General features: G+C 40.7%; 1 protein-coding gene and 1 long non-coding RNA gene across 2 annotated transcripts; one reads left to right on the forward strand and one right to left on the reverse strand.

Moving 5' to 3' along the window:
- Window positions 1-1,438: 1,438 nt before the first annotated feature.
- On the reverse strand, window positions 1,439-6,464 carry LOC138959629 (uncharacterized). Its single transcript, XM_070331191.1, has 3 exons — window positions 5,780-6,464; window positions 4,069-4,228; window positions 1,439-3,442 (listed from the first exon to the last, which is right to left on the reverse strand). Exons 1-3 carry the CDS (start codon window positions 6,462-6,464, stop codon window positions 2,938-2,940), a joined length of 1,350 nt encoding a protein of 449 aa, XP_070187292.1. The 3' UTR covers window positions 1,439-2,937.
- On the forward strand, window positions 6,246-9,976 carry LOC138959631 (uncharacterized). Its single transcript, XR_011453762.1, has 4 exons — window positions 6,246-6,639; window positions 7,143-7,245; window positions 8,530-8,590; window positions 9,762-9,976. It is a non-coding gene; the product is annotated as an uncharacterized lncRNA (long non-coding RNA).
- The last annotated feature ends 2,535 nt before the right edge of the window (window positions 9,977-12,511 follow it).

A 12,511-nucleotide genomic window follows, 5' to 3' on the forward strand; every position in this document is an offset into this window, starting at 1 on the left:
TGTGGTCATACAAGATTGCTACCCGAGAGGAATTGGAAGAAGAGTATTAAAGTGGTTGCTTTTGCGGCAGTTTAACAGATACTATTGATCTTTACCTCACCGGCATTTTGCAAGCGAGCCACACAATCTTAAAATAAGTCCATTATCTGTTTTATAAGCGTTTGTCTATGGGTCTACTTCAAAGACCTTTGGGTGGAAGTACTAGTAAATGTAACGTTTTGTTTTGTCAATAATAAACGTTCCAATAACCTACCATTCTTGTTTTTTTTTAAATGATTGATCTGACCGTTTGGGGGGAATTTCTGGTGAATTTGACGAATCTGGGGAATCCAGTGTCCCTTAATCTAGAAGCACACAGCACGATTTGATAAAAAAAAAATGCACTCCAAATGCAATAATTAATTAAATAAAAGTGAGTGAATGTGCTTCAGGGTGCTGCTTCTCTCAAAATGTACTTGAGAAGCACCACCTGGCACCAAGACAACTAGCGCCCTCTATGACGGGGCCGTCTATTAACAAGAATCATGTACACAAACAAGGGAAGTAACTCTGTTGAAGTTAACCAACCATTACAAATTGTGCTTTTACTTTGCTTATTTTACACGGTAGTAGTATTTGTAACGCAGAATCTTATGGTATAACTTTGGAATATTGTCATATGTCATTAAAATCAAGTTATCTGTAAAAGTCCAAATTCTGTGTCTTGGCTGTAGTAATGTATTTTAAAACCAATTTGCAACACATCTTGTCTGTGTGTCTTTGTGTGTGTGATTTGATGCATACATTCAAAATCATCCCTGCTGACTTCGGAGAAGCAGGCATGTCAAAATTAAAATTTGCTTAATAGAATGTTTGTCAACAAAATGTTGCCAAAGTTGTCCTTGATCTTTTTCACAGTCATCATCTGTTGGACCAGAATAGGTAATCATTAGACGGGCGCATTGGCCTAGACTAGTGGATAAGACATTGACCTTCCAATTGGAAGGTCGTGGGTTTGAATCTCTGCCGCGCCTAGGTGGGTTAAGGGGTGAGACTTCCAATCTCCCAGGTCAACTTATGTGCTAGTGCCTTTTCCCCCTTCGTGTGTACACGCAAGCACAAGACCATGTGCGTACGGAAAAGATCCTGTAATCCATGTCAGAATTCGGTGGGTTTTAGAAACACGAAAATACCTAGCACGCTTCCCCCGAAAGTGGCGTATGGCTGCCTAAATGGTGGGCTAAAAAAACGTCATACATGTACATGTAAAAACCCACTCATACAAAAAGACATGAGGGTACGTGGGAGTTTCAGCCCATGAGCGCAGAAAAAAAATAATGTAATCATTTCGTTCATTTGAGAAAAGGGCATTCTGTCAAGAATTTATCCGCCTTTTGTGGCCAGCTTGAATGGGTTTGTGATTTCATTTCCAACTTTGTTCCTGACTTCTTTATATGAGTTATTTCTAATATGCTGACTATTAACAAATGATAAACATGTCGAGAAAATGGATTATCAGCATGAGCCGGAGCCCGGAGGCGAATGCCAATATAATTTTTGTGACATGTCTGTTATCATTTTCTGTGCGCACTTGATCTTGTGCTTGCATGTACACACGAAGGGGGATAAGGCACTAGCAGGTCTGCACATAAGTTGACCTGGGAGATTGGAAAAATCTCCATCCCTTAACCCACTCACGACCATCCGATTAAGAGGCCGACGTCTTACCACCTTGACACTGCACCTGTCTAAACCAGGTTCATTAGCCTGGCAAATGTTTTTGCATCACTAAATAAATACAAATTACAATGAAAACCAAGATATTTGGAAGATTTGTTGTTGTAGCGAATATATGACCTGATTTGGCAACTTTGTTTTTTTAAACTTCCCTTAAAAATGAAACAATTTTGTCCTACTTGCACAATCATATGACATATGTATGTCAGCAGCTTGGACTTTGATATGTAATCCTCTTTTTTCTTTTTTTTCTTTTAAATGCCTAAAGCAAGAACTTCCATGTCTTCGGGAATCTGACGATGTTAAATTCATGGAGGTTCAAGTTTCTAAATTTCAGACAGCAAGTGAAGAAAAACACCCAGACTTCATTATGGAATTTTTTTTTCTCTCCAATTAACAAACAGGAGGCGAATGCTTTTAAAAAATAATACTTTGTAACATATTGTGGGTATAATATTGCCCGAACATGCAAACAACAAAAAGAATGAAGATTTGAAGGTTGATTTCATCTGTCACAGAGACTGGATGTCTCGGATGTCTAGGAGAAAGCAGTTTCAGCTTCATAAATGGTATAAGCGTCCATGAATTAATCTTTTATGTACAGTGAAGGCACTCTGGAAAAAAACCAGCACTTTTGAAAAATACACTACTGTACTGTGTGTGATGTGTAACATTTTGATATGGTTATTCACAATTTAAAACACACAACTTTTTGATTCAATTCCTCAAAGCTTTTTTGAGGCCTGTACATTAAAAGTCACAGCCATTAACTGATTAAGGCAAGTCAGCAATTAAAACGAATTAAAAATACATGAAGCACAGTAAAATATCATGAGAAATGTATGTCGTTGCATAGATTTGTTCTACCATTTACTCAGTAACAAGATTAAAAAGTCAAGTCAACAATAACAGAACCAAGGACGGTAAAATACAAAGGAAATATATCTTAACACAGATTTGTTCCACCATTCCCTGAATAACAAGATGAACTGACAAACTTTAAGTGATCAGTGCTTTCCGTCTCTGTCAACTATGCTATGAAATTTCTATAAGCCAACAATACAAAAAACGAATAACACACATGAAACACAGTAACATCACAAGGATAATGCCATAACACAGATTTGTTCCACCATTTGCTCAATATCAAGATGAACGCACAGTGCAGCACTTGATCAGTCTGTTCAGTCCCTGGCAAGAATGCCATGAAGTCTACTTTAACTATCGAACTGAGGCAGAATCCAAACATTCCATCTCGGCATCCGTGACAAGCTGACACACCTTCATTTTCACCTGAGCCTGCAGGTAAAAGGGCAGCCTCTTCACACTCTGCCCCATGCTGAAAAAAAATGCTTCGGTTGGATCTTCAACACGACTTTTACACTGGCAGTGGGCTGCCTTGGGACTGGGAGAGCTCTGCTCCCATCCATTTAACACAGCGTCTAGTTCCAGTCTCTGATACTTCAGTTTATCTGCAATGTCATCTGAATCACACTTTCTCTTGAAAGAAGAATAAGACTGTGAGAGACTGACGAATGGCGCTGTACGGAATGGAGGTGGGTCTGAAGCTACTGCTGCGGAGTCTGAGGTGATGGAGAGAGTGGATTCGTCGTCAAGTGTAGTATCATCGCTGCCATCTGTGCCTGAAGAAGAAGTCTGGTTCTGTATACCTTGGTCGCTGTCCTCTTCAAAATCTTGGTCTCTCTGTTGTGGACTGGACCGTGACCTACCACACACAGGCATTAGATATTTTTAAACAAAATGCATGTTGTTCCTAATTAACGAAATTGCCTAATTCGCAAAATCATATAAGGGAGGGTGAAGCAATTCAAACGCAATGTTTTGGTGACACCAACATTTACGATCTGGCTGTCGATTTGGCAAAATTGGCAAGTTTTAGAAGCCGTTACCCCGAAAATGCTGCCGACTTTGCGAATTAACAGTGTGCATTTATACACTAAATGGGCAAAAATGTTGCCGATTTGTAGAAATCAACAATTCCGTGAATTGGAGACCGCATACTGTGGTCTTCGTTTGCGACACAGTCTGAACGTCCACCTACCCCACAAGCAGGATCAGCCAGCTTCAATTGCGCCATGTGTTTGTTTGTTCCCCATACACAGATTCAAGATTAGTATGTGAACTGTGAGCTAGCTAAACTGATGTCACAATGATCATGTATTGAATTTTTCAATCATTAGAAACTGATCTAAATCAAAACATCTGAATGCCAGCGGCGGAGCCTCAGAAAATCGTTGATCCTCACAGTTCCCATGTCTGTAACTAGTGTAAATATGTTACCCAACCCCTCATCCATTAAAGCTGAACAGCACACACATACATGGTACTTACTCTCTTGAGTATATGAAGGGAATAAGGAATTCCATTTCAGTCTGATATCGCCAAGGTTTCCTGGCTTTGGATGGGTGTACATTTTTGGTGTCTTTTTGGTGTCGCAATGACCTTGTAAAGCCATCCCTTAAAGTGCGCCATTTTGCCTTGCACCCTTCCACTGTAAAGAGTAAAGACATGTAAGGAAGTTAAACAAGTCGCGTAAGGCGAAAACACAACATTTAGTCAAGTAGCTGTCGAACACACAGAATGAAACTGAACTCAATGCCATTTTTCAGCAAGACCGTATACTCGTAGCATCGTCAGTCCACCGCTCATGGCAAAGGCAGTGAAATTGACAAGAAGAGCGGGGTAGTAGTTGCGCTAAGAAGGATAGCATGCTTTTCTGTACCTCTCTTTGTTTTAACTTTCTGAGCGTGTTTTTAATCCAAACATATCATATCTATATGTTTTTGGAATCAGGAACCGACAAGGAATAAGATGAAAGTGTTTTTAAATTGATTTTGACAATTTAATTTTGATAATAATTTTTATATATTTAATTTTCAGAGCTTGTTTTTAATCCAAATATAACATATTATAAATGATGGGGAATAAGATGAACGTAAATTTGGATCGTTTTATAAAAATTTTATTTTTTTTTACACTTTTCAGATTTTTAATGACCAAAGTCATTAATTAATTTTTAAGCCACCAAGCTGAAATGCAATACCGAAGTCCGGGCTTCGTCGAAGATTACTTGACCAAAATTTCAACCAATTTGGTTGAAAAATGAGGGCGTGACAGTGCCGCCTCAACTTTCACGAAAAGCCGGATATGACGTCATCAAAGACATTTATCAAAAAAATGAAAAAAACGTTCGGGGATTTCATACCCAGGAACTCTCATGTCAAATTTCATAAAGATCGGTCCAGTAGTTTAGTCTGAATCGCTCTACACACACACACACACACACACGCACATACACCACGACCCTCGTCTCGATTCCCCCCTCTACGTTAAAACATTTAGTCAAAACTTGACTAAATGTAATTAAAAAAAAAACAGATTTATACTGGTACCCATTTCTGTCCAGATTGCAGGCCTGCATGCCTGTCTTTTTAAAAAGAGTGAATAAAATACTCCAGCCTCTTTTCTCATTCTTGTCCACTGCTTGTTTTAACCACTCTAATTAGCACCTCTCTCTTCCTCCCCCCCCCCCCCCCTGCCCTCCCCCTCTCTTGATTTTGCCCTCCCCCCCCCCTGACAGCACACACATGACATTCTACTGTGACACCTACAAACAAGACACAATTTTCAACAACAAAAACACACACACACCACCAAGTCACTAATTCGCAGAAATTTTGTTTTTAATGTATAATTGTATTTAATAACTTCTACGATTAATAACATTAATCGGGAGCATCTAAGCTTAGTGACACTTGTTTCAAGTCAAGACTCCGTCGGTTGTTCCCCTTTGGTCCACCTCCCCCCCCCCCCCCTCCCCCCACTTGAAATATTCTCCAAAACTTAAGTTACACTAGAACGGACGGTTGGTGTGTGCATATATGCAATTAATACACTATTTTAAAGCTGTTAAAGCCAACGACTGAAGAGCATCAGGCGTGATCTAGTTTCAAGCCTTCAAAGAAACTATTGACCCTTACAGCAACCACTGTCAGTGTCACTGTGAAGTGATGCTGCAAGAAGCTTTGCAGACGTTACCAACCTTCCATTTCCAAGTCGCTGGCAATTTTTTGCCAGATAGCGTTCCTCAACTCCACATCTTTGTACTTCATGTGTGACTGGTCGTAAAGGGAGCGATGAGCAGCAACAGCGGCGATGACAACTTTTTCGTCCATGAATTTATTAAAACTTTTGCAACTTTTGTTTTTGTCTCGAAGAATGTCAGTTGAGTTGATCCCCGTCTCTTGCGCTATCCTTTGATTGGACGAAAGCAGCGCAGTGGAGCAGTACGCGGCGGCGACAGTGTCGCATGCTGTGCCGTGCTGTGCCACCCAGTGCCGTGCTGTATCGCTATACGTGTTGTGCCGTACCGCTGTGTGCAGCAAGTGTCGTACGGCATGTGTTGGAAGAAGGAGAAAAAGACTGCGGTTGCCGCTCTTAGCGCGTACGCCACAGGCGCCTAAAGCGGGGCTCACACACAGGTGGAGCAAGCGGAGCAAGGGTGGAGTAGGCTGCACCAGGCGGAGAGATGACGCTACTTCCGTTGCAGGAGTGGAGAAAGTTGTGTGTGCGGTGCGGAGCAAGGAATAGGACACGTTTCTATTTTTTGGCTCCGGTGCAGCGGTGCAGCCAATCAGCGCACTCATCACTTTCTCCGGAAATAGTAGTGTGACACTAGGTGGCATCCCAAATAACGACGGCCGCCTTTTTCGAAAGAACTTTTTCATGGATTTTACACAAGAATACCGAAACGGAAAGATAGAATGTGGTTTCCGCTAGATTTCAAGTCACGCTTTTCACTTTTCCGAGGAAGCCAACAGCTGAGTGTGAAGAAACGCTGCTGTTCAACTTCGAAATCTCCAGTCGCAGACGACCTTCGCTTTTGCAGTACAGTCAATGCAGGTGCATGTTACTCATTTCGATCAGCTCGTTTTCGTATATAGTTTTGCATTAAGATCATGTACAATGATTGGAATCAAAGGAGGAATGACTTCGGTATGCAAATGCGTTGGTTTGGCCGAAATCAATACAGCAGTAATTAAGCTAGGTTCTTTCTCGTCAGTTTGTTTTTTGCGACTGAAGTTTGTCTTCTGAATCGTACCACTTGCTTGATTTTGATTGTTTGTTCAGCTCCTCGGCACAAAATTCATCATGCAAGATATCAATTTGTTGAATGATAACGGGATAGGTGAAGTTCAAACATGTATCTGCTTGCAAAAACAATCGCAGGGACAGATCTATCTGCTTCATTGACTGACAGATTGTCATTGAATTTCCAACGTAAAATGACTCGTTTGCAGACTCTCTAATTAGATCCATCGAGTGTTTGTGTTCTTAGATCCATTGGCTATGCAGGCTTTTTGCGATCATAACATTGTTTGGGTTTGTGCGGGTGCAATCTGCAGATCAGAGGAGATTGACCGCAGGGTGACGCAGTGTCAGTGATCAATGCAACTTGTGTTCGACACTCAATATTGCCTTCTACCAAACTCAAGGGCAAAACAAAAGGTACATGCTTGTGAATTCATATTATGTAATGTCTGTGAAGATTAACACCGTTTTTAGCTCTAGTCTGAGTGATCATGCTTAGGCAAAAAAAAAAAAAATAGGTGTGGTTACGGTAACATAGCCAAACAAAATAGGGTAGGTAGGTAGGCAATCACTTCTTTTTTTTTTTTACTTTTTTTTCTAATGTGTACAAATTAAACCTACTTGACAGGGAAATAAGTGTGTGACTCGGGCGCTTTCGCTTTCATTGCGTTTTTTGCACTGTTTTTTTTTTGGTTTTTTGTTTTTTTGTTTTGACAAATGTAATAAAAAGTTATAGGATCGGCCCCTAAAAGTAGGGTAGGTCGGGTTACCGTAACCACACCTATTTTTTTTTTAGGCCTTATTAATATCCAATTCAAGTTACATACCATACATACTCCGCCCCAGCACCACCCTCATCCCATAGCACTGCTATTCAGATACTACAGTCCAACAACTAACCCTCTAAAAGTCCCCCCCCCCCCCCCCACTCTCGGTGTAACATCTGTTGCTATCTGCACCTTTGTGTGGTAATGGGAAACTCGTGCTCAAATAGTTTCAGAACTGTTGATATTATAAGAGTTTTATTTACCAATGGTTCTTCCCTCCCTCCTTCATATTACACCGACACTCTCTATGCCCACCCTCCACCCCCTTCCCCCATCCCTTCCCTCTACAGGCACGTCTACTAAAGTCTCAGACGTGATAGGATTAAGAGGATGCCACAATGATCCGGGTAACTTTGCAAATAATCATACTGATATAACAGAAGAAAGTTATTCCACAGTCATTTCTACTTATACATTACAGTGTTACAAAACAGGAATGTGTGCTAAGTTATAATCTACAAACAACAAAGACCCTCCAGCCCCCCCCCCCCCCCCCCTCACCTGCAACATATACATGTTCATGTCCAACTTTCCCATTGGCTCTTAATCTTATGTCTATGACTGTTGATATTGAAGAGTAGAAAGTGTTTAGTTTTCAATGACTAAATTTCCCCTCACACACACACACACACACACACACACACACACACACAAACACACACGCACATGCACATAGCTGTTGTCTCCTTCTCAATCTCTCTGTGTCTCTCTGTATAATTAAAATATTTGGATCACTAACTCTTCACTGAGATTCAGTGTTATGTGTTATGTGGAGTAAGATTAGTGAATGTTGCTGCTGATTCTGTTGTTCTTACTGTTCTTCCTCCCTGCATAATCTTTTTTCTCCTTAAACAGTTTTTTTTTATTACTACAGTGCGTCTATGGAGTGTACATCAGAGATGTGATGGGACCAAAAACATTCCAAAATGAAACAGGTAACTTTTTAAACTGGTCTTCATTTTGTTTATTGAGAAGTTGGTTCACATGATACATTTCAGAGTCGTCCTTTTAAATTCGTTAAATATTGCACCAGTCACTACATCTATAGATTATCAGATTAAGTTGTCTTCTTCTGCATTATGCATATGCAATATTCATCTTTAGTGTGTGTGTGTGTGTGTGTGTGTGTGTGTGTGTGTGTGTGTGTGTGTGTGTGTGTGTTTATTGGTTGAAGACGACACAGGCCCCTTCCCTCATTTGTTTATCTGTGTGCGAGACTTCGTGAGTCAGTTGCATAGGCAGGATAGCTAACTGAGTTGCCTGCAAGACCGTTAACGGCATTTTGCACTGTATATTTGCTGTACATTAATTTCAGCTTAGGTTTGACCAATACCAAAAGTTACAATGTTGTAGGTGAAATGGTCTGTCTTTTGGGCTCTTTCCAAAAAGGATCCGAATTCGGGGATAGACTCAACCGTTTCGGGTTTTATATGGAGCCGTACACTAATTAACCCGATTTAAGCATTAAAGAATTTAAGAGTGTCAGTTTTGGAGGGTATAAACTATGTAATTCAAATGAAAATTTCAATAATAAATTTTCGTATAATTAATATACTTACCCAATTCTCATAGTTTATACCCTCCCATCCTTCCACGCTACTTAATTTCCTATGGCGTCTTTTTTTTTAGCTTGGTTACCACCCTTTCGAGGGCAGGTAATTTGAGTAGTTTTTCGACATCTAGCATAGGGCCTATATGAGATCTTAGTCAATGCATCCCTCAGACAACCAGTTACACCGTTAATGACACATGAAGCAATAAGGTAACTATCAGATAACACTTGTATACACAAAATCCACTCGGACAAGATCAACAAAATCTTACGATCTTGTTAACTCATTGGAGACGTAATGTTTTAGTCCATTTTTTTGGTTGAAAATGTGCTGAAAAAAGAAGATTACAGCTAGATCAAAACTCAAAAGTGTTCCAAATTACCCCTCCATTTGACCTGTGAACTCGCCACTGTGTTGACCTTTGTCATGCATAAGATATAGTTAATAATCGCCAAATATTAACTAACTAGGTCAACAGGTCAAGAAGTATTAAGCATTTTTATGGGCTGCATTTGTTTCATTTGTGTCACCCTTTATGTTTATACTTTTGCAGGCTGGTGTGGAGTTCTGATGTTGCCAGGGCGATGGAAGACACATACATAAGACATATAAACAAGCTTCCCTGTGAAGTGTTTTGATCACAAATCACCATTATTTTACACATTTATGCATATCTATTCTCAGCTCAGACTTGTGCTTTGAAATTGGATGTTTAAGTACTAGCTAAAAGCCTGAATAAAGTCTTCGCAATACATGGAATGGGATCAAAAGTGTGTGTGTGTGTGTGTGTGTGTGTGTGTGTGTGTGTGTGTGAAAACAACATTCAAAAATGAGGGTGAGATAAAACATAAAAAAAAGCTACAGCACAGATACTTTTTTGTCTAGCGTCAAGGACGGATCCAGGGGGGGTTCCTGTCACCCCCCCCCCCCCCCCGGCCTGAACATGTATCTCCTCCAAGTCCAAGGGTGAAAATAAAATAAAAATCAATAAATCATGACATATTCGGAGAACGCGCCAGCTAGATTCCACATATTCTCATCTACATTTCAAAACGTCCAGACCTCCCTAGCGCCCTCAACTAATGAACCCCTAACACAATTGGGGGCCCCCCCAACCTGATACGGTCCGGCCATGAGCGTTCTATATCGTCCTCTTTAGAAACTTGTTGCGCTGTTGACACACGTACGTTTCTATTTGCAAACATCCATAAAGTAATATTTTGTTAATCATGTTTAAAACATTTTTTCTGAGTAGAGTGAAGCTAAATCAAACCACACACAAAATGAAAAAAACTAAATCTAAATCAAAGCCATATTGCGCGTAACATAAAGCAACAGTCTAACCGTCTGCAAGAGAGATTGTTAGTAGTAGATCTAAAAAAAAAGAATGGATTCCATGGAAGCTAGTGTAATTATACACATTCAACATCTTTGAAGCTTCGGATATAACTCGATAAAACAAAAAAGAACCAAAACTTAAAACATGTCCCAACAGTTGTTAGTCCACCTCTCTCTTCACCCGACCCCCACACTCACATAGTTTGTGTCTGAAAAGCTCTAAAACGCACTGGCACACACGCACACACACTGACTTATACAGAGTCCATTTAGAAATATGTTCAGTAATTGCGATAAAAGACAAGACTTTTGTCTCCTTTGGTAAACATCACGGTGTTTTTTTCCCGCCACTTCTTATCCACGTGTAAAAATATTTCCCATCAGACAGCGCGAGTGGAGAAACTACGTCATATAGGGGAATCCCCTACCGGAGCAGCCTGCTCCGGAACCGGAGCTTGTGTGTGAGAGGGCAGGTGGAGAGCGGAGCAGGATCGGAGCAGCCTGCTCCGCTTGCTCCGCCTGTGTGTGAGCCCCGCTTAACAGACGTGAGAGTTTGAGAACAAATGATGCGATCTTCAGACGCTCGACAACTTTTTTTCGTTTTTTAGTGGGGAAGGAGGGGGAAGTGGAGGTGCTTTCTGAGCATTGCTGAAGATTGATCTTGTGGCCTTACCTCAGAAAAAATACCTCATAATGAATAATGATATACTGAGTGTCCATATTTTACTCTATTCGTCGATCATCAGTCCATTTTAATTAATTGTAGTTTTGTTCGGGAATCAATCTATAGCTAATTCCCATGTCAAAATTGTAGCATTTGATTGTTTATCACAGTTAGTTGTCTGTATCGGCTGATTTCAACGATAATAACTGACAGAGACAGGTGGTTCAGTGTCCAATGATGTGACTTTGCGTGGCAAAGATTCTTAAAACAAAAAATCCTTATTTTCAAAAGCAAATCAAGTTCAGAGAGTAGGCCTAATACGTACATGTATTGCAAGGATAGGAAGGTTACGCAGACACTTAATCATTATTATATAAAGGTATATGCTGCAACGCCTTGTTTGAAAATATTCCCAGAGGAAGTTATGCATTTTCTGTTTCTGAATTAAAAGAAATCTTGCATGCAAATGTCTACATATATCATAACTAGAATGAATACCCGCTTCGCCGGGTAGCCGGCTTTGCCGGGAAGAAGTACTTAGAGCCGTACGCCGGCTTTGCCGGGTCCGAACAATGGACCCGCCAAGCTTAGGTCCCTCCCAGATTCGTGGAATGGGAACAGCACGAAAATGATTCAGTGGCCATAATGCCATTCCTGACCATATCGAGTCCCATCCTTGTCGACGAATGTAACCGTGTTAATCACCTTTGGAGGCGAACTCCACTCAAACAGGATTGAGCAATTTATAGCTTATCTGTAAGCCCTTTTGAACTGTTATGGCTTTTCAAAGGAAGGCCAGTACATACAAATACACAAAAGCCGCCAGACCACATCACAAACAGAACTGAACAATCCCCAGGTGTTGCTCACATAGAGAGAGACACACACACACACACACACACACAAACACAGAGAAGCCGTATCTATAGAGAGATAGGTGACAGTGTATTTTTCGCGTGGCTATAAATTGATTCGACCTTTGCACTTTTACAGTGAGGATAATTTACGGGTCCAATTTACGTTCTGGACACTGCGGTGACCTTCTAAAAATAGTAACAGAACGCCGGGAATATCCGAAGACGCTCCACTCATACTATAGTGCACCATACGAAGGAAGGGAGGTAAACGCTGAAAACCTGGAGAAGATGAGAAGATAAGGAAGAGTTACTTATAATGGTGAAATGAACACAAAAACCAAAATCAGTTCAGCGCTGCGCGCTGAGAGCACGTGTTGAAATATCTCATCGATGATATTGTGTCCGGGGTGTAGCTGAATACGGTGTCCAAATTTGAAAAAGATC

Source organism: Littorina saxatilis, linkage group LG2 (genome assembly GCF_037325665.1).
Source record: "Littorina saxatilis isolate snail1 linkage group LG2, US_GU_Lsax_2.0, whole genome shotgun sequence".
NCBI classification, from domain to species: Eukaryota; Metazoa; Mollusca; class Gastropoda; order Littorinimorpha; family Littorinidae; genus Littorina; species Littorina saxatilis.